Source organism: Artemia franciscana, chromosome 4 (genome assembly GCF_032884065.1).
Source record: "Artemia franciscana chromosome 4, ASM3288406v1, whole genome shotgun sequence".
Lineage (NCBI taxonomy): Eukaryota > Metazoa > Arthropoda > Branchiopoda > Anostraca > Artemiidae > Artemia > Artemia franciscana.
The window spans coordinates 9548916-9570981 of NC_088866.1; the positions used below are offsets into that span (position 1 = coordinate 9548916).

Consider the following 22066-nt stretch of genomic DNA (forward strand, 5'->3'; position numbering starts at 1 on the left):
CGATCCCTCCATTCTAAGAGTTTTCCAAGATTTTAGGTTCCCCCCTCCAACTCCCCCCAATGTCATCAGATCTGATCGGGATTTAAAACAAGAGCTTGGAGACACGATATCCTTCCAAACATAACATTTCATTAAGATCCCATCACCTGTTCGTAAGTTAAAAATACTTCATTTTTTCTATTTTTTTCGAATTAACCGGCCCCCCACTCCCCCCCCAGATAATCAAATCGGGAAAACGACTATTTCTAATTTAATCTGGTCCGGTCCCTGATACACCTGCCAAATTTCATCGTCATAGCTTACCTGGAAGTGCCTAAAGTGGCAAAACCGGGACAGACTGACAGACAGACCGACAGAATTTGCGATCGCTATATGTCACTTGGTTAATACCAAGTGCCATAAAAAACAACCTTAAAACAAATACTAAATTTAAAAGAAGACCCTATCCAGGTAACAATGAAAGGGTAACTGTCTAAAACTACAATAGTGAAATCACTATTATTTTGTTGGTTTTTGTTATTGTATTCTGCACTGAATACGGATGAGCGGAGATCTCAACCGAAATATCTGCATCGTTTTCTTCTATTTTTCACTGACTGTTATTATCCTCGTTTTCTATCCTTTACGATTTTTTTCGTTTTGATAAGAGATTAGGTCTAATTTAAGGGCTTTAAATTGGATTTATGAGTGAAAGCGATCGTTATATTTGGAAAGAATATAAAAAAGGCATCAAAAGTGTGTTCATCTTGTTCCTCTGTAAGTAGTGGAATCGTCTCCAAATTTACCACTATTTTTACTTTACAACATACCTATCAATTTTCTACTTTTTCCAGATTTCAAAATATTTGAGCTTCAGAGTAGGCTGGTCTAGTGTGAGAGGAGGACAGAGGGCGCACTTGCCCCGGGAGCAAAAATTTTAGGGGATCAAATTCTAAATAAGTAATCCAGCGGTTATAATCATTTTGTAATTTTTGAACTTCTATTTTTATTAGAACAAAACAGAGGCCGCAGTTGGCAATAAGCATAAACAAATTGTATCCAAAACCTTTTTCCATATCTTCATCAGCGTTCCTTGATCATGAAAAGTAAGTAGCCTAGACTAAATTTAATTAATTTTACAACATGAGGAATTAGAATCATCAATTGAACCGAGATAATTCATAAATTTGCAGATAATAAAGTAAGAAGAGTAAGATTTAGATATATGGAAAGTTTTGTTAATAAATGAATATTCTATTTTTTCCTAGGGACAAGAGAGGCCGGAACCGCCACTGCCTAGTGTAATCGAAGGTCAATCATGCTAAAACCAAATTTCACCTTTTGAAGAAAGAAAATATATATAGAACATAAAATAATATAATATATATTAAATATATATAAAAATAAAAATATATATATATATATATATATATATATATATATATATATATATATATATATATATATATATATATATATATATATATATATATATATATATATATATATAATTCCTTCAAAACCATGAAATAACAATTAATAATTCGGAGAGAATCTTGACACAGAACTTACTCACCGAGTCACAATAAAAATCAAGATAGAATACAATCAATAAGTATTATTTAACCAATTGGGCAATAAAAAAGAAAAAAAGTACCTAGATTGCATAAGAGCCCAGAATATTCCGCTATTTCTTGTCATTGTTGCGTCATTGGAGCAGAGAGTCAAATAGTTGCCTTGGCCTGTCCAAATAACTGCAGCACCAAAGCCAAGAATGGCAGATGTTAGGTACAGCAGCCATGTCATCGGTATGAGAAACGAACCCACAAATAGCCTAGAATTTAATTTACAGGTCAAAATAATTATAGCAACAGACAGGGTTGTGTCCAGTATTTTTGTACAAGAGGGGTTGTTTATATTTTTTTTGGGGGGGGGGAGTACAAACAAACTTATAAAATACAACAAAACTTTATTTACGTGTATTTTTGATACTATTGTATGAATCAAACAAAAATTCCGGGATTCTACCAGGTACTGCGCCCCATGGATAAGGCCCTGGCAAAATTGGCAATGCTGTCATACTAAAAAAGAGCATAGCAAGAAATGAATATTATATTTTAGAGTTATACGCCATTTCTGACATTTTTGGTATTGTGTAATTCAGAGGTTTAGGGTAACGTATCCCGTTTTGGACAGTTCCTTAATCTCAGAAAATATCTCCTAATCTGAAAAAAATATATATTAAGAAAAAGTATCACAGGCACTATTCATGTTTTAGTTGTAAAGCAAAATGAAAGATTATTTGCAGTAGCATTCAAACGTTATGGGCAAGGCAAATCTAGATGTCTCTGACATCTGTGCTTTGCCTAGTGCCAAGTAAGATATACATGTGAAACGATAACCCTAACCCGATCTGGTGCCAAACCAAACCTATTGAAAGTATGAGATGCAATCAGCCATTGAAGTATAATAACTAACCATAATGGTTGCAAATATTGACAGACCGCTGATACCATCTCTGGGAGCATAAGTTGCAAGTGGGCATCAGTCTACATATTGAACTTACTCTGGGTAAACCCTTATTATTACTTCTTTTTTCTTAAACAAAGTTTTTCTGAGGGCAGTAAATAGCGAAGTTGAAACTCAAAACGAATGAAAATTCACAGTCTATCTAATATACATCGATGAAACTAGTGCAAATAAACGAACTGATAATATTTCCCTAGGTTAGTATCATTATAGAAAACTAGAGCTTTACTGAAAACAAAAAACAATATAGAAGTTTTGATGTAGCAAAGGCAAACCGATTAAGAGAACTTTTTGAAAAGAAATAATCATGTTTTACGATTGTTGCTCCTTATTTTTTCTTCTTTTTTTCGTATAATTTGGCATCAATTCTGCGCAATGAGCTCAGTCCAATGATTGAATCTTGTTTTGGTTTTGAAAAGGACATTTCATGATTAGTATGTAGACAAGTCCCAAGTAAAGCCATCTTGATAATATTAGGACTATAGACTAGCTTTAGAATTTGTATCATAATTCGAGATTTTCCGTTGTATAGAGAGAAATAACCGGATTTTCAGAATTCATATTATGATTTATTTGTTCTTCATTTCAAGTAGCATTAAAGCGTGTTTTTTATAATTTAATATTGTATATTACTCATTATTGATGTTATAGCTGGTGAAACCAAAATGTTACCTATTATATCAATCCATTATTTGCGTGTGCTGTTCAATGACTTTGCTGCTTTTGAAATAATATTTATTTTTATGCTTAAGTTTTAATATAATTTTAACTATACACTGAAATTTCCTGATATAACAGCTTGTATAATACTATGAAAAGCGTTATAGATCAGCTTGTTGTTGTAAGGTCACTACTCACTTTTGACTCCTAAACCAGTATTCTTTTTTTTTACTGATCTCTGGGTTTTATCAGTGCTATTACTACTATTACTACTATTACTAAAAACTCATCGCAGTACCAGTTCACCTCAGGCCAGCAAAGCTACGCACGCTCCACCCCCATTCAAATCTACTCAAAGCCTTCCTATTTACACACTCCCAGGAGGTTCCAATTTCTCTTAAATCTTTCTTTACGACATCCTCTCACCCCAACCACGGAAGACCTGCTTTCCATATAGCCTTAGACGGTTGGCCGAAAAGGACAATCCTCGACAATCTGTTATTATTCATCGGCAGAACGTGCCCTAGCCATCCCAACCTTTCTCTCATTACAGCCCTAGAAAAAAGGATTGAACCATACTTTTCGCACAGCCTAATGTTTGAAATGTAGTCAGTCAGCCGGGTACCCAGAACAATCCCTAGGCAATATCTCTAAAAAATACATAACAAATCTTCAGCCCCTTTCCGGAATGCCCTTGCATCAGAAACATATTTGACCACTGTCATCATAGCAGCTTCCAATATTCTAATGTTGATTCGCAGAATTATCTTTCTATTCTTCCAAACTTTTTTCATCTGTGAAAAAGAAAACACCCTGAGTCTTGGCTATTCTACAATTAACATCTTCACTTCTCCCGCCGTCTTTACTAATAATACTACCAATGTAAGCAAAGCTGTCCACCTGATCAATCTTTTCGTCACCCAAAGTCACCTTTTTATCTTTACTTATTCCTAGCCTTAGTGACTTAGCCTTCTTAACATTAATTTTGAAACCTATTGTAGCAACCTGAAATCGCAAAACTTATAGAAGTCCATTCATTTTGTTCACACTTCATCTGGTATGCTTAAGTCATAAGCATAATCCAAGTCCAGGAAAGTTTTTCTCCCCATTTTATTCCTTGTTCTCTCAATCGCCTTTCCTATGCTCCTTAAGACGAAGTCCATCAAAACAATCCATATAAAGGGGGATAGAACACAACCTTGTTCAACTCCTGATTTAATATGAGACAGCTGCAAACCTCATTTCCAACCTTAACCGCAGCAGTGTTATTCTTTTACATAGCACTAATCACTTTAATGTATTTGTCTGGTATACCATACAAGGATAAGACCTTCAGTAAAGCTCTTTTATCAACATAATGGACCGCTTGCTCATAATCTATAAACTGAGGACTAAAGGTGTTTGATAACTCTGGCAATTCTCAGTTATTAACCTAGGAGTGAAAGTTTGCCCGATATATCGTCAACCTTTTCTAAAACCGTGCTGTTCTTCTATTATAACTTGGTCTAAAGCATTTCTCAGTATAAAAAGTATACTATTACTAAGTAATTTGCTACCTAAAGAGACCAGGATAATGCCTTGATAAGTACCACACTCACTCTTATCACCTTTCTTTTACAGTGGTTTAATTAGTGTTTTCCTAAAATCGGTAAGTACTTCCCCTTTTCAAAAATCATATTCATAACCTTCAGTAACTTATTTCTAACCTCAGAGCCACCATATTTAAGAAAACTAATTTTACCACACTATCAATACCTGGAGCCTGGTTGTATTTTTTAATCCTTTTAGTACTGTCACTAATTCACTGCTACGTGCCGTCACTAATCCTTTTAGTACAGTCACCAAACAAACCTTCCTTCACATCCAAGGTATCACAGACTTTTTCATTTTGCTCTATATATTTTCCTGCAACTGCATGTCGGTTTAGCAAATTTTCAAAATCTTCTGACCCTCTTTCTTGAACTCTTTTCTTGTCACTAATTGTGACCCCGTTCCTATTGATAACTCCCGATCAATTCATTAACATGCCAGTAAAATATTTTACCATTATGCCGTCTGGCTTTATCTTCCAGAGCCTCGGCAATTTTATCCATGGCCTCCACTTCAAACCTTCTTAGTTCATATGTAATATTTTCTCCGGTTTCTTTGCATTCCTCTTTTTTTCACATGATCTATCACTCAGATAGTTCTTGTACAAGCCCCTTCTCGTCTCTATTAATCATAAAGCTTTTTCACTAATATTCTTAGCTGCGTTCCTAACTTTCTTCCCTAAGACACCATCAGCAACTTATCAAAATGTTTTCGCAACTTATTCAAAATGTATTCCATCCATTGTCTGCTTTGTCAAATTTTAAACTCTCCTTACTCGAACTCAACCGCTCTACTGACCGAACTACGAGTTCTGGTGATCTAATTTAGCCTATTAACTTTTGTAGGACCACAATAACATAACTTACAGCCCTTTTCCTACGGACTATAGAGGGTCAGGTTATCACCCAACGTATAGTTATTGGACCTTTCAACTATGCTGAGCCGGGGCTAGCTCCCCTCTAATCTTTTAGGTCACTTAAAAAGTGGACTAACAATTTTAATTGCCGTTAGAATGAGCCATTAAACATCTCTTTATGGTATTCTGGTAACCTGCTAGCCCTGGAAAAAGAAAAAAAGACAGATCAGGGCTATCAAACAGTTCGTGGTAACGAAGTGTAGCAAGGAGCGACCCGGCTAAATAGTAACTGAAACTCTAAAAAACAGAATTTTGATACTAATAGTTACATCTAAAGAATTGCATTTTAATGCTGTTTTTGAATATGCAAGTAAGGAGTGACATTAAAACTTAAAACGAACAGAAATTACTCCGTATATAAAAGGAATTTTCCTTGTTTATTTTCGCAATAAACTTTTACTTTTAAGATTAACCGAAGCAATAGCTACCCTTCCTAATTCAATGCCAGATGAAAATTTTTTCTCACGTGGTAGTTTTTTTCAAAACGCGTTTTTCAACTTTTGGTTACTATGGGCTAAGGTTTGCTCTTTACTATGTTGCAGCTAAGTTGCAATCATGATAAGTTGTTAGGCTAAACCAGGATTACCAAAGTAAGTTGATTCAGAAGTACAATACAAATATCGAAAAAGCACAGAACTCTTAACTGTTAGTCTTATTTGCTTGACTGATTCGTTCTAAGAGTTTGGGGAAACACAGGATAGAATGGTAAAAAGAAACGTTGGCACAGAGTATATCTCAGTGTTAGTTTTTAAGACGTTTAGGATATGAAACGTGTGGCGACAAAATTTAGAAATAAATCTTTGAATTACGAACAAAGATATGAACTGTTAAACATAAATTGCAAATCAACATTTAATTCTGAATCAAAAAGTTAAAATAAAAATTATAAATATATTGCAACTAACGAATTTTAAAATCACGTCAATTCAAAACAAGCAGAAAATAATCTCTTAAAATTGTCTAGAAACGGATGTATCAGACCCCTCAAAAACCGCTCATCATTTACCTTTAATAAAAACTTAACAGTCGAAAATTCAACTTTAGGTGCTTTTTTACTTTCATTTAGTTGCAGGCTTCATGTCCTGCATTTATTGACTTCTCTCCTAACAGTCGCACAGCAATACACAACAGTACCTAAGCACATAAAACATTAATCAACTCAAATCAAAGTCGTAAATAATCTATCCACATAGTAAAGGTATTTGCCGGACCCACCTCAGTAAGGCAGTATGGTGTACGAAAGGAAAACACTACAAACAGATTAACGGCAGTTCTAAATCGATTATATGCCTTAGTTTTTGACTAGATATTACTTTGGACTTCTTTTGACAAAAACATAGAAAATCACTAATATTGTTGAATTTCTTTTATATTAGAAAGGACATCAGAAATTTCAATTTTAATTCGAATAAAATCTCTGCTCTACACTTCTCAGACATGCTGAATGGTGTTGTTTCCACGAATACCAAATCCATTTTTGGGTAGGATTTTCTGTTGTTTTTTTTACTAATGCAACTTATTCCCCAAATTCTGAGGGAATTGAATTTTTTTTTTTTGTTTAATAAATGATGTTGACATAAAAAAAAAACCTAATGCTAATAGAATTTGACGGGTAACATAGAACTTAAACTGAATTTTACATATTTAAGAAAATTTATGCGATGTATATATATATCTGTTACCAATTTTTTTTCAGGGTATTGAGTACTATTGGCACAGGTTGGGGTTTACAGGTTTACAGCTTACAGCTCCGACCCAGAAGTCATTTGAAGTTAAAGAGCTTCAAACAATTGCAAAATTGTTTCTCCTAAGAAAAAGAAAAAAAAAGCTGATAATAATTCTTTTTTAGTTGTAAAAAAGTCATAACTATAAAATAGTAAAAAATCAAATACTTATATAAACATATTAATTGAAATTAAACAACAAAATTATCAACTTCACACCAAAAGCTAAGCTAACGAGAGTACGCTGTGAAAATGATGACAACTCGAAATGGGAAGATGAATAAATATAATATGTAAACAGAATTCACGTAATGAAAATAATGACAAAAAAGCGGGGATTAGAGAAATAGATAAATATAATTGAATAAAAGTTATGAAGTGGACTTTTTTTTAAAATCTGGAGGGTTAACCCACAACAAGAAACTAAACAAGAAACCAAATAGTGAAACCATGCACCGAATTAGACACGTACAACCAAACAAATGGACTGAAGCAGCATAGCCATCTATCCATATGTTTTATAGGAATTTACAAGATCAAAACCGATACCGATTGACAGTTTAAAAGTGATTAATTTATGCATCAATTTTACCTATTTTTGAATACAAAAAAGATTAAAATGAAAAATAGTGCCAAAGAACTGTCTTTGCAAACACTAGAACTAAATTTAGAATCGCAAAAGTGTTTATTCTAAGAGAACTTTTGTTGAGTTTAAACGTGACTTAAGGTTTATTATTTTGTTCTTTTTTAAAGATTAGGACAAAAATGCATATATTCAATAGATGCTTTTTGTTTTCAGTAAAGCACAAATGACGCTCGTATGTCCAGAGAGATCTATAGGGGGCACCCCTCCAACTCTTATTATAGTATTTTCGTTTGTTTTTGGTGTAATTATATTATTATTTCTAATCTCTGTTCATTTGAGCTTCGTTTAGTCATACATAGTAACTATTGTTCCTTTTGAGTCTGACATATTATATGGCATAATTTTTCCTTATTTTAGGTTCGCTTTTTCATTTTAATAAATAAAAAAAACAAGTTTTTTTTTAACTGAAAGTAAGGAGCGAAACTAAAACTTAAAACGAACAGAAAACATTCCATATATGAAAGAGGATGGACCCTCCTCAACGACCCGCTCTTTACGCTAAAGTTTTTATTATTGTTTTAAAAAGTAGAACTGTGACAAAGAGTCAAACTTTAGCGTAAAGAGCAGGGCGTTGACGAGGGGACAGTCCCTTTCATGTACGGAATAATTTCTGCTCGTTTTAAGTTTCAATGTCGCTCCTTACTTTCAATTAAAAAAACTTGTTTTTATATATTTAATTTCTGAACGTTTTTGAATTAATACAGGTTATGATTTTGGCTCATCGTACATGAATAATTAAAACTAAATTTGCATATTATTTTTTTATTTTTTGGCGAAATGATTTCTCAAATAAACTTTCTCAAAGAGTTTGTGGCTCCCACGTTGCCCCCGACCCCCCCCCCTCATCAGAAAATGTCCCCTAAGACGTCTGTATACTTCCCAATAACCAATACTACGTGTAAACAATGGGCAAAGGTCATAATTTGCAGCCATTTCCCCAGGGAATGTGGGGGTTTAAGTCGTCCTCAAATACATAGTTATCAGATTTTTCGACTATTCTGAACAAAATGGCTATCTCAAAATTTTGATCCGGTGACTTTAAGGAAAATGAGCATGGGAGGAGGACTAGTTGCTCTCCAATTTTTTGTTTACTTAAAACAGGCACTAGAAATTTTAAATTCCGTTAGAATGAGCCCTCTCAGACATTCTAGAAACAATGGTCGATACGATCATACCTGGAAAAAAAAACAAATAAACACGCATCCGTGATCATTCAGCTGGGAAAAAATAAAACATTCAAGATTTTTGCAGATAAGAGCTTGAAACCTCTACAATAGGGTTCTCTGATACGCTGAATCTGATGGTATGATTTTCATTAAGATTCTAAAACTTTTAGGGGGTGTTTACCCCTTTTTCCGACGATAAGTCAAATTTTCTCAGGCTCGTAACTTTTGATAGATAAGACTAAATTTGATGAAACTTATATATTTAAAATCAGCATTAAAATTTGATTCTTTTGACTTATCTATTGGTATCAAAATTCCGTTTTCTTTTTAGTTTCGGTTACTATTGAGCCGAGTCGCTCCTTACATAGAGTTACCACGAACTGTTCGATTTGAACGGCTGGCTTTCTTTTTTTGGGAGGGGGTGATTGTTAAATCCATGATATATTTAGCTAAGCATCTTCTGAACTCCCACAGCTGAACTAGGCGAAAATTACACTTACGCATAAGGAATGCTTCCAAGAAACATCGACATTTTTGGGCCAATTACAGAGACCACAGATGGGGCTATCCAGTTGAATACAGCAAAAGAAGCGTAAATAATTGATTGACTGGTATACCCATTTGCACCAGCGAAATCCGTCTTGTTCTCCTTCTCATATTCACTCTGAATACTTTGAACCAGGGTTTGCTAAAAGAAAAGCAATTTCATTCAATAGAAGCATGAGTCATCATCATGAGTCAAAGAGTCGTTTGACTCGGTACTATTTCCTTTTTCTAATTCCACACCAAAAGGATTAATTAATTTTCAACTTCGTATTACATGAAGATTGTATCTGAAGCTTCGTACGTTATCAAAACCCCATCTAAAACAGGCAATACCAAACGACAAACAGATTCCAGCTGTTGGATGTTATTATTATTATTATTATTATTATTATTATTATTATTATTATTATTACTATTACTATTGTTTTGGAAATATCTTAAAGACATACTCTAGACCTTAGATCTGAGAAAAGAGCTTAGAGCATCCCTTCTCAGCCCGGGAGGGTCACGATTCTATAAAACATTGGTCCCAGTCGATAAGAAAAGACTAATTACTTAGGTAAGTAAAAAATTACATAGGAATAGAAAAATAAAACTTAGAAAAGCTAATATGCGTGTAACAAAACTGATGAGATAACCAGGCTATGGAAATAAAACAAACAATTATGCTCAAACTATTTTTATTCCAATAGGCAATGAAACTAAAGTTTGTTCTAATCGATAATACAGGGCTCTTCCTCTCTATTTTAATCCGTTTCTTAAAATATAATAAAAAATAAATATAAAAAAACTAAAAAAAAATGGTGCCGAGGGCCGCTTGTGACATATACTCTTTGGCTAATTATCGATTAATGAAGCTGAAAATATCGATAGAATTAAATCTTCAACATTCAGCTGAAAAACAGGCCACTGTTGAATTCAAATGCCTACGGCATTTTCTATCAGCCTAATTTAGATTTTTTCTTCTTCAAATTTCATAAAGAATGTTACAAATGAAGGTTTATTGTATAGAAAATAAAAATTAAAAACGGTGCCGATGGCGGGTTTTGACACCAACTCTTCGGCCAATTATCGATGAATGAAGATGAAAATATCGATAGAATTAAATCTTCAACATTCAGCTGAAAATAAGGCCAATGTTGAGTCCAAATGTCTATTGCAATTTCTATCAACCTAATTTGGATTTTTCTTCTTCAAATTTCATAAAGAAACATTACAAGCGGAGTTTTACTGTATAGGAAAATAAATTTTAAAAAAAGTGCCGATGGCTAGTTGTGACATCGACTCTTTGGCCAATTATCGACGAACGAAGCTGAAAATATCGATAGAATTAAATCTTCAACATTCAACTGAAACTAAGGCCAATGTTGCGTTCAAATGTCTACAGCAATTTCTATCAACCCCATTTGGATTTTTTTTTCTTCTTCAAATTTCATAAAGAATTATTACAAGCGGTTTTATTGTGTAGGAAAAACAATAAAAAAAAACGGTGCCGATGGCTGGTTTTGACATCGACTCTTTGGCCAAATATCGACGAATGAAGCTGAAAATATCGATAGAATTAGATCTTCAGCATTCAGCTGAAAATAAGGCCAATGTTGAGTCCAAATGTCTATTGCAATTTCTATCAACCTGATTTGGATTTTTTCTTCTTCAGATTTCATGAAGAAACATTACAAGCGGAGTTTTACTGTATAGGAAAATAAATTTTAAAAAAAAGTGCCGACGGCTAGTTGTGACATCGACTCTTTGGCCAATTATCGACGAATGAAGCTGAAAATATTGGTAGAACTAAATCTTCAACGTTCAACTGAAAATAAGGTCAATGTTGAGTTCAAATGTCTACAGCAATTTCTATCAACCCCATTTGGATTTTTTTTTTCTTCGAATTTCACAAAAAAAAATATTACAATTGTATAGAAAAGTTCTGATAATTAATTTGAACTCAGTGTAAATAAGGAACACAATTGGACAGCTGCATTTAAAGAAAAGTCCAAACACTGATATTTAGGGAAAATTTTTATAACATTTTGAATAAAATATGGAATTACTAGATCATTATTGGTCAATTTTTTTCTGTTTTGTTCCTGTAGCTTGCTTGATTGTCAAGGTACGTAGAGGCTGCCAACGCTTATTGTAGCACGCTCTACAAAGAATGATTCCAATATGCTGTATGTGTTTCTGTTACAAGGAGGAGGGTTTACAAAATTATGTAATGGATGCCAAGATCTGTTCCTAATTAAGACTGAGGAATTTAAGGCCCCACCTCTTGAATATATGGATGACTATTACAATCCGACTCAATAAAAATAATCTTATGCTCGATTTGAAAGAATTATAGTATTTTTTTTTAATATACCGGGAGCGCGAACCACTAATCGAATACAAATATTTCTAACCATAAGCAGCACAATAACGGTGTCTAAGTAAAGAGCAACGTGGGAAAAATGTTTTTTTTTGTTTATTTTAGAGCAGGGCGCTTCGTATCGAAGGAGTTGTCGTAGAAACTTCGAAAAGGGTTCATTCGATTGGAAACTGAAAGGGCTAGTTCCTTCTCTAATAGTCAAAATTGATTAGAGCGTAACTAGCACCCCCTACCACACCCACCATTTCCCCAAACACAACCAACGAAAATTTTTAGATAGCCATTTCGTCCAACGTAGTTGAGAGGTCCAGAAATTATGTATTTGAGGATAAAATCCCCCCCCCACAGCCCTCAAGGCAAAAAATGTCAGTTAAGCCCTGGAGCATATAAAATTTATATAAAAAGGGTGATCGTATGAACTTTGGAAAGAGCTCATTGGACTGGTAAGCAAACGTTCCAGTGCCCTTTTAAAGATTCAGAAAGATCAGAGGATGGATACCCCCCCCCACAACTCATATTTTCCCGAAATGCATCTGCTAGAAATTTTGACATGGTCATTTGTTGTCGTAGAAATTTCAAAAAAGGCTACTCCGATTGGAAACTGAAAGGACCATTTAATAGTCTAAAGTGATTGGAGGGCAGCCCCACCCCCCCCCCCCCAAGCCCTTCAATTCCCAAAACACATCTAAGCAATATTTTGAGAATAGCCATTTTGTTCAGCGACGTTGAAAAGTCTGGAAATGATGTCTTTAAGGATGACACCTCCCCCCCCCCTAGAGCCCTCAGCGCAAGGGTTTTAACTTATGTCCCGAGGGCATATTCGGTTTTTATGGAAAGGGTGGTCGTAGAAACTCCGGAGGAGGCTCATCGGATTGGAAATAAGATGTTCTAGTTCCCCTTTTAAGAATCGAAGTGATCAGGGGCACCCCCCCCCCTATGTCATATTTTCCATAAACACATCCAATAACAATTTTGAGACAGTCATTTCTTCAAAAATAGTCCAAAGATCATATAATAATGTCTTTGGGATGAGCAGAAAACACAATGTTTGGGAGTAAGGGTTGTAAGTCATGCCTCGGGTTTTTTATGGAAGAGGTGGTCAGGCGAACTTTAGAAGAGGCTCATTTGATTTGACATGAATAGTGCTAGATCCCTTTTTAGAGTCAAACATGATCAAGAGCAACTAGGCACCCTCCTTAAAATCTTCTTTTCATTTAACACATTCAACTGAGATTGTGATATAACCATTTTGTTACCAATAGGCCAAAAATCAAATAACAATGACTATAGGGTCGACACAATCCCCCAGAGCCCATGGACAAGGGTCGTAAGCTTTGCCTAGGGCAATAAGGTTTTCACGGAACGGGTAGTTGTATAAACTTTGGATCGGATGCAGCTCATTTGATTGGAAGTCGAAAGTTTTATTGCCCATTTCAATAGTCAAAAGTGAATGTAGGGCGATCGGACCACCACCCCCCCCCCTCCGAAGTCTAAAGTTCCTCAAAATAAATCCGATCGAAATTTTAGGAGAGCTATTTTGTTCAGCATTGTTGAAAGGTCCAATAATTGTATTGCGAGAGCAACACTTTGGTTTTGTCCAGATTTTTGTTTTGTTTTGTTTGTTGTTTTTTTCCTATGCCGCCGATCTCGGCTTATTCCTGGAAACTGGCAAGGGTCTAACCTGTGCGGTTTTTATGGAAAGTGTGGACCTCAGGCCGGATTGATGAATATGATATTACATTTGGGAAAGCTCCAAAGAACTCTTGCCTGGGGCCAAAAAGGATGGTTTTTGCTTTTCCACGATCCAGAACCTATGGTGTGCGAAGTGAAGTGTAGTTATATAGCCTATGTCAGAGCGGAGTATCAGAAGTTGTGCAGCCAAGCTTTCGTTTCATCAAACCATGTTTCTGCTTTCGAGTGGAAAGCTCCGTTCTAGCAGGCAAGCAGGCAGGCGCCACTTTAAAATTGAAAATAGACTAAAATCTATAAGTGTTAAATGTATCCGGCAGTTACACGGCCCCACAGCCAATATATCTTCTTTGAGTGATAAATAGAAAAATTTACAGAAGCAAAAACCCACGGGTCCGAAAGTGCTGCCGTGATTTCGGCTGGGTTTATCATTTGTTTTTTCGGACTTGAGATTGAGGTAGAGAAATGTTATCACATGTACCTCTTAAACTTTAAAAGTTCTGTCATTGCTAGAGAAATTGAGGCTTATCCTTTGCTCCTTTCTAAGTGGTGACATTAAAAAGTGGGCCTACGGCAAAAAATCAACTTTTGAACTAAGACCGATAGAATTTTTTTTTAGACGGTGATCAATAGCTCTTGATGAGCTGATCAAAGCATATGTCATCCATTTTTTGGTACAAAAATTCCTTCATGAGATATACTAGTTTGAAAGTTTCAAGGGGTTGACAACTTCAATAGTAGGGTACACACTGAAACCAAAAATAGGCCGATTCCAATTGTGAGATAAGTAGAGGACTTGTAAGCAACAATCGGCTGTTAGACCATAATCATCTTCGACAATAAGGGGTTTGCAACTTTGGCTAGCTGGTGTACCTATTATTTGTTTCCGGTGTATTTGATGGTAAGACCAATTTGATTCAGTGAAGAGGGGTTGTAACTTTTGCTAGTTGGTGTAGCCTGCCCATACTCACTGTAACCTAGAATTAAGTGTTTGCGCAACGGGTAAAAACGACAACGTGAAACAATGAGGCAGTTTCGTAACAATTAATAGAGTTTCATCTATGGTATTTTGATCCTGAAAAGTTAAGGATATCAACTAGATGATATAAGATATTGTTTCAAGTCTTGATCCGTCACAATGTCTAAGATTGAAAGGATAAAGTTCAACTGGCTGCAAAGTCAATTTAGTCCCTTCTTTCGATATTCTTTTGTTATTGTTGTTTTTTCAACGCTGAGGAATAGCCTTTGATCATGTGATTACTGATTGCGTTCTTCTTTGAACATAACGTTTTAAAAGCCTCGAAAGGTTGACAACTTCAGCGTTTAACTGATAGCAAAGAAAGAAAACCAAAGTGTTGCTCTCGCAACACTTTATTCGGCGAAGCTGGAGAAAGGTTGCCGCAACACTTCACGTTGCTCAGGCAACGTAGGTCTAGTTATGTCTTTGGAGAAGTCAGTCCTCAGGAAAGGGGCTGTAAGTTAGGCAATTCATTCATTGTTTACACATAATATATGTTATTGAGAAAGGTAACCACGATTGAACTTTACTTTCCAAGAAGACTAAGGGTATTCAGGAGAGTCTTCAGAGATTTTTGAACTAAACCAAAACACGTTATATGTATATAGATTGTAAAAAGGGTGCAACACAGGAATAACTGAGTATATTAATTTGGAAAATTCCGGAAATGATAAGGGAGACGACCAAAAAGGCAATATTTGAATACTAACACCACCACTACTACTACTACCACACTACTCTATTTACAGTATTAATTTAAAAAACATTTTTCACATAAAAAGTTTTTCAAAGAAAAGTAAAGAGCTCCATTAAGCCAAAAATAAGCAGAAATAAAGTAAAACTGCCAATAAAGAAATAAAGTAAAATCTTCCAAGCGTAAAACTGCCACTATCAATAAATAAATGAAACTCAAAACGAACAGAAATTACGATAAATAGCCAAGTCAAACTCATAACAAGCAAAAATTAACATGCGTAGGGCCGATAACCCCAGTGCCTTCTCAAGACCAGAACAAAAATTTGCGCTTAACTGAAAAAAAAGCAAATGACCGTGTATTGTCAGAATAATCGACATATATTGATGTTTATTCCACAAAAAAAAATTAAAGCGTATTTTTTCAGTAAAGCGCAAGTTATGTTCTATTTGTCTTTATTTCTGCTCATTTTTGACTTAACAGAGCTCTTTAATCTTCTTTGAAAAACGTGTTTAGTGCAAAAAAAATTTTAATTGATTTCTGTCCGTTTTTTATTGATATAGTCTTTTTCATGGAAATAATAAAATTTTATGTCTTTTCAGTTTTTTTTTTTCTATAAGAATCTATAGTTCGACCTGCTATTTGTATGTTTGAGAAACTTTTCAAATTTTTTTAATCCTGAAACAAACAGTATTTTTTTTAAATTTATTTTTAAAAGTCCTGAAGCTGACCTTAAAAAGAAAAAAAATTAATATCATTCATAAAAGATTCTATCTATGCTCTTTGACAAGCTGCATACACTGACAATCTTTTCATTTATTGAAATTGTAAGAGCAGAAGCAGTAATAGTAGTAGCCCCAAAAGTTTCAAATTAATACCCCCCCCCCAGTCGTACTCGATATATTGCTAAGGTGTCTTATTGGCAACCAAAAACACAATGTCTTTTGATTTAGCCTAAAGCAACAATTAGTTTTAAAACATAATGGACCAATAGCATAATTGTAGGGAATTGACAAGGGGGACAGATATGGCTTAAATTTACCTCTAATAACAATCCTCCCACCTGGAATTGGTTGCTAAGGGTCCCCCTTTCTTTAATTCACGCTTTTTCTGCTTATATTTTATCTTATATTAGCTTTTTCACATTTTGTTTCTTCGTTTGTAGAGTCTAAACTGCTTTTTTCTGTGATTTTATGATTTTATAATGTTTTTATATTAATAAAACTTCTATTTAAAAAGTCTGTGTCTTTAAGAATTCTTGTTCCAGGATGAATCTTCAATACGTTATCATTTACGCAATGAAAATATCTAAAACTTATGCTGTGTAACATCTCACTGATTCAATACCTAGCTCAACCTGTCTGGGTCACGTTAGAACATTAATGCAATAAGACAAGCAGGTGCGCTTAATAGAAAAATAGTCAATAGTATTGGGATGAAAACACGCAATTTATAAATTTTTCGAAACGTTTCCATTAGAAACTGTCCCCGAATCGAAATATTAGGAGGACTTTCTTGGTCCAGCTGTCGAGCACACAATTCCATTGGGGGAAAATCTCTTTCGATTCCTAAAGCGGAAAAAATCTTTGGAATACAAAAATTCCCTGGGTAAAAAATCTTGAAGAAAATGTCTTGGCGAAGGAAAAAAAGTCTTAAAGAAAATGAAATCTTGAAAGAAAAAAACGTCTTGAATGAAAAATGAAATCCTGAGCAAAAACGATTCTCTTAAAGTATTAAATAGGATCCCATGTGTGCACCACCATTACTTAACACTCACGTATACGCCTCCATTACATAACACCCTCGTGTGTGTCCTCCTCAGTGTGTCCACAATCGGGGATTCCCCACAGGCCCTGACGAAACAAGTCTTTAAGAAATATTGCAAAAATACATCTTAAAGAAAATGTCTTAAAAAAGTGTTTAAGAAAAATGTCTTACAAACGTCTTGATATGTCTCAAACAAAAATGTCCTAAAAACTTTTTGAAATGTCTTGAAACGTCTTGAAAAATGTCTTTAAGAAAAATACCTTAAACAACGTCTAGAAACGTCTTGCAAAACGTTTTGAAGAAAGATGTCTTGAATTACTTTGAAATGGTTTGAAAAACGTCTTGAAGAAAAATGTCAAAGACATTTTTAAATGTCTTGAAACGTCTTGAAAAAACGTCTTGAAGAATGTCTTGAAGAAAAAATTAACATAAGTAAAAAAAACAAGTCATATCGCGTAACAACCAAAGAAATCTTGATTTGAAGGGGCCCTCAAGGCTTTTTCCTAGCCCACGTATGCTTTTAAGCAATCAAAGAAAAAACATTCTCTATTATGTAACAAACACCAGCATCTTGAAGAAAACATTCCCTATTGTGTAACAAACACCAGCAACTTGAAGAAAATAATAACACCAGCATCGTAAGGGTATCGACGTTAAACTGCTTCATAAGCTTAAACCAATAAGGAAGGAAAGACTAGTGGCTATGGTGCCTTTAAACTGGAAACCCCCTCACGACTCAAATATTTTTTTTGGTTAGTTCAAAATCCCTCACAACCAGCCTTGTCAGTTTCAACTTCACACAACAAAGTGTTCAAGATATTACTGTTACACCCTTTTGACAACCTGCATACAGACGATGTGTTGTGATTCAGTTCACCTTCCCCTCTCAAAATCCCTTGAAAAATTCATCTTCATGCCCTTAGACATAGTGGCAATAGTAGTCACTTTAGCATTATTTATATTAGTAGTCATAGCATTGAATAGCGATAGTACTACTAGAAACAGTAGTAACATATTGCCTTTGGTCAGTAGAACATCTCTTTCATCCAGTCCTGGAAGTTTCAACTTAATACAATTAGCCATTGCCATCATATTGCTGATATGTCCTTCAGATAATTTCTAAAGAAAATAAAGATAATTTCTAATTGATATGAAAATTTCATATACTTCTTGAAATTTTCGTCAAAATACTCTTAGCCTCATAGGTAGTTGCAATAGAAGCAGCAACGGTAGAAGTAATAATAAATGTAACAGTAATAGCAGTATTAGCGGTAGAGTGCACATCAAGCAGTAGGGAACATATTAATATACTCAGTTTTTCCTGTGTTACACCCTTTTGACAATCCTTACACACATAATGTGTTTTGATTTAGTTCAACACTCCCCTCAACATTCACTGAAAGACTCACCTGAATGCCCTTCGTCTTCTTGGAAAGTAAAGTTCAAACATGCATACCTTTCTCAATAACATATACCATGTGTAAACAATGAACGAATTTCCCAGCTTAAAGCCCTCGTCCTGAGGACTGTGGAGAGATTGACATCCTCAAAGACATAATTACTGGACCTTTCAACAAGGCTGAACAAAATAGATCGCTTAAAATTTCGATCGGATATGTTTTTTGGGAATGATAGGCTGGGGGGGGGGGCTAATAGGCCTCCATTCGTTTTTTACTCATAAAAAGGGCACTAAAATTTCCGACTTCATATCAAATGAGCTCCACCCAATCCAAAGATTATACGACCACCTGTTGCATCAAAATCTTGTATGCCACTGGGCATAACTTACAACCCTTGCCCATGGGCTCTGGGGGATTGCACCCACCCTAAAGACATTGTTATATGATTGTTGGACTATTAGTAACAAAATGGCTATCTCACAAATTCAATTAAGTGTGTTTAGGGAAAAGAGGATGTCAGTGAGGGGGCTAGTTTCCCCCCGAAAACGGCCATCTCGAAATTTCTCTCAGATGCATTTCCGTAAAATACGAGGTGTAGGGGGGGAGTATCAACCCTCTGATCGGTCTGAATCTTAAATTGGAGTTCTTAGAAGAAGAAGTCTCTAACTAGAACTTCTGATTACCAATCCAGTAAGCCCCCTCCGAAGTTTATACGGTAATCCTTTCTATAAGCCCCAGGGCGTAACTTATAACCGTTGCCCTTAGGACTGTTGGTTGGGGGGGGGGGGGTTCTTAACCAAAGACATAATTTCCAGATCTTTCAACTACGTTGAGCCAAAGGGCTAGCTCAAAATTATGATTGGATGTGTTTGTGGAAATGGTGGGCGTGGGAGGAGGTTTAGTTACCCTCCAACCACTTTCGACTATCAAAAAGGCACTGGTCCTTTCAATTTCCAATTGAATGAGCCTTTTTTGAACATTCTACGACAACTCCTTCGACAGGCACATTGGCAAAATAGCCTATCTTAAGAATTTATTTGGGTATTAAGTTGGAGAAGAAACAAGTAATCACTTCGTTTAAAATTGCGCCTGTTCAACAGCAATGTGTTGTCTATATTGATTTACGCCATTGAATGTTGGAAACTCAACCAACAACTGGAGAAACGTGTACTTGGATTCGAAAATATTTGCCTTCGAAGGGTCCTCAAAATCAGTTGGCATCAAAAAATTACTAAAAGGGAAATCTGGCTGAAAATGAACCAGCCCATTGTGACCCAAGTTGTGAAGAAACGAAGATGAACATATTTGGGTCATGTTCTACGCTTGCCATAGCAAGACATCTCTCAAGAGCGTATCAGTGGCAGCCTGAAGGAAGACGAAGGCGAGGCCGACCAAAGCACACACTGCGGAGGCAGTATGATCGGGACCTGAAAGAGGCCAACATTGCACTCAATCCACAATGGTAAGATATCACTGTACAACCTCGTGATGAATGGAGAGGCATTGTTGACGCCCTATACACCACTGATGGCTCCGGAGGATCTAAGGTTTAAGGTAAGGTAATGCTATGTATCATCTTGCAGATTCAATACCTAACTTCACCTGTCTAGGTCACGTTAGAACATGAATACAAGCAGGTGCTTGTGAACATTGACAAGCAGGTGCGCGAAAGAAAAATAAAATGCTGAATAAAAAGGAGCTCTTAAAGTATTATATAACATTCAAATTGTGCATTAATATTATGTAACATCTCACGTGTGCACCATCATTACGTAACATTCCTTGTGTGCACCGCCATTACGTAACACCCACGTGTGCGACGCCATTACACATCACCCACGTGTGTGCCCTCCTCAGTTACAAGCAGGGATTCTCCACAGACCCTGAAGAAATACGTCTTGAAGAAAATGTCTTAAAAACCGTCTTAAAATGTCTTGAAACGTCTTGAAAATGTCTTGAAGAAAAATGTCTTAAAAAACGTCTTCAAATATTTTGAAACGTCTTAAAAAAAAAGTCTTGAAGAAAAATGTCTTAAAAAAGATTTCGAAATGTCTCGAAACGCCTCGATAAATGTCTTGAAAAAAAAAGTCTTAAAAAACGTCTTGTAATGCCTTGAAACGTCTAGAAAAAAACGTCTTAAAAAAGTCTTGAAGAAAACATATGCACAAGCAAACAAACAAGTCATGTCACGTAACAACCAAAGAAATCTGGATTTGGCGGAACCCTAAAGGTTTTTTCCTGGCCCCTTTAGATTTTTAACAATCAAAGAAAATCAAGGAATCCAAATCACAAAATGGTTAGTTTCAACTTCACACAACAAAGCGTTCCTAAAATATTGCTGTTACGCCCTTTTGACAACCTGCATGAAGACGGCGTGTTGTGATTCAGTTTACCTCCCCCTCAAAATCCCTTAAAATTTCATCTTCATACCCATAGGTATTGTTGTAATAATATTGAATAGCAGTAGTACTACTAGCAGTAGTGGTATTAACATATTGGCTTCTGGTCAGTGGAACATCACTTATCCAGTCCTGGAAGTTCCAACCTAATACAAATAGCCATCGCCGTGACATTGCTGATATGTCCTTTTGATAACCTGTATTTTCATAAACTTCTTGAAAGTTTCATGCCAATGCTCTTAGCCTTACAAGTAGTTGCAATAGAATTAGTAGTAGTAGCAGTAGTAATAAATGTAGCGGTAACAGTAGTATTAGCAGTAGTGTGCGCATTAAGCAGTAGTGTATATATGCCAAATTTATATACTCAGTTGTTCCTGTGTTACACCCTTTTGACAATCCTTATACACATGATGTGCTTTGATTTAGTTTAACTCCCCCCAACATTCTCTGAAAGGCTCACCTGAATGCCCTTTGTCTTCTTGGAAAGTAAAGTTCAAACATGCATACCTTTCTCAATAACATATTCCATGTGTAAACAATGAACGAATTGCCCAGCTTAAAGCCCTCGTCCTGAGGACTGTGGAGAGATTGACATCCTCAAAGACATAATTACTGGACCTTTCAACAAGGCTGAACAAAATAGATCGCTTAAAATTTCGATCGGATATGTTTTTTGGGAATGATAGGCTAGGGGGGGGGCTAATAGGCCTCCATTCGTTTTTTACTCATAAAAAGGGCACTAAAATTTCCGACTTCATATCAAATGAGCTCCACCCAATCCAAAGATTATACGACCACCTGTTGCATCAAAATCTTGTATGCCACTGGGCATAACTTACAACCCTTGCCCATGGGCTCTGGGGGATTGCACCCACCCTAAAGACATTGTTATATGATTGTTGGACTATTAGTAACAAAATGGCTATCTCACAAATTCAATTAAGTGTGTTTAGGGAAAAGAGGATGTCAGGGAGGGGG

The 22066-nt window shown here is 35.5% G+C and overlaps 1 protein-coding gene across 8 annotated transcripts in view; it reads right to left on the reverse strand.

The window, feature by feature from the left end:
* Positions 1–22066, reverse strand: part of LOC136025960 (UNC93-like protein MFSD11) — a 159998-nt gene that overhangs the window by 64130 nt on the left and 73802 nt on the right. For all 8 annotated transcript variants that reach the window (XM_065702073.1, XM_065702074.1, XM_065702075.1 and 5 more), the window contains 2 exons: positions 9711–9898; positions 1637–1813 (listed from right to left, as the gene is read on the reverse strand). In XM_065702073.1, the coding sequence (XP_065558145.1) occupies positions 1637–1813; positions 9711–9898 (365 nt within the window). The remainder of the gene's footprint in view (positions 1–1636; positions 1814–9710; positions 9899–22066) is intronic.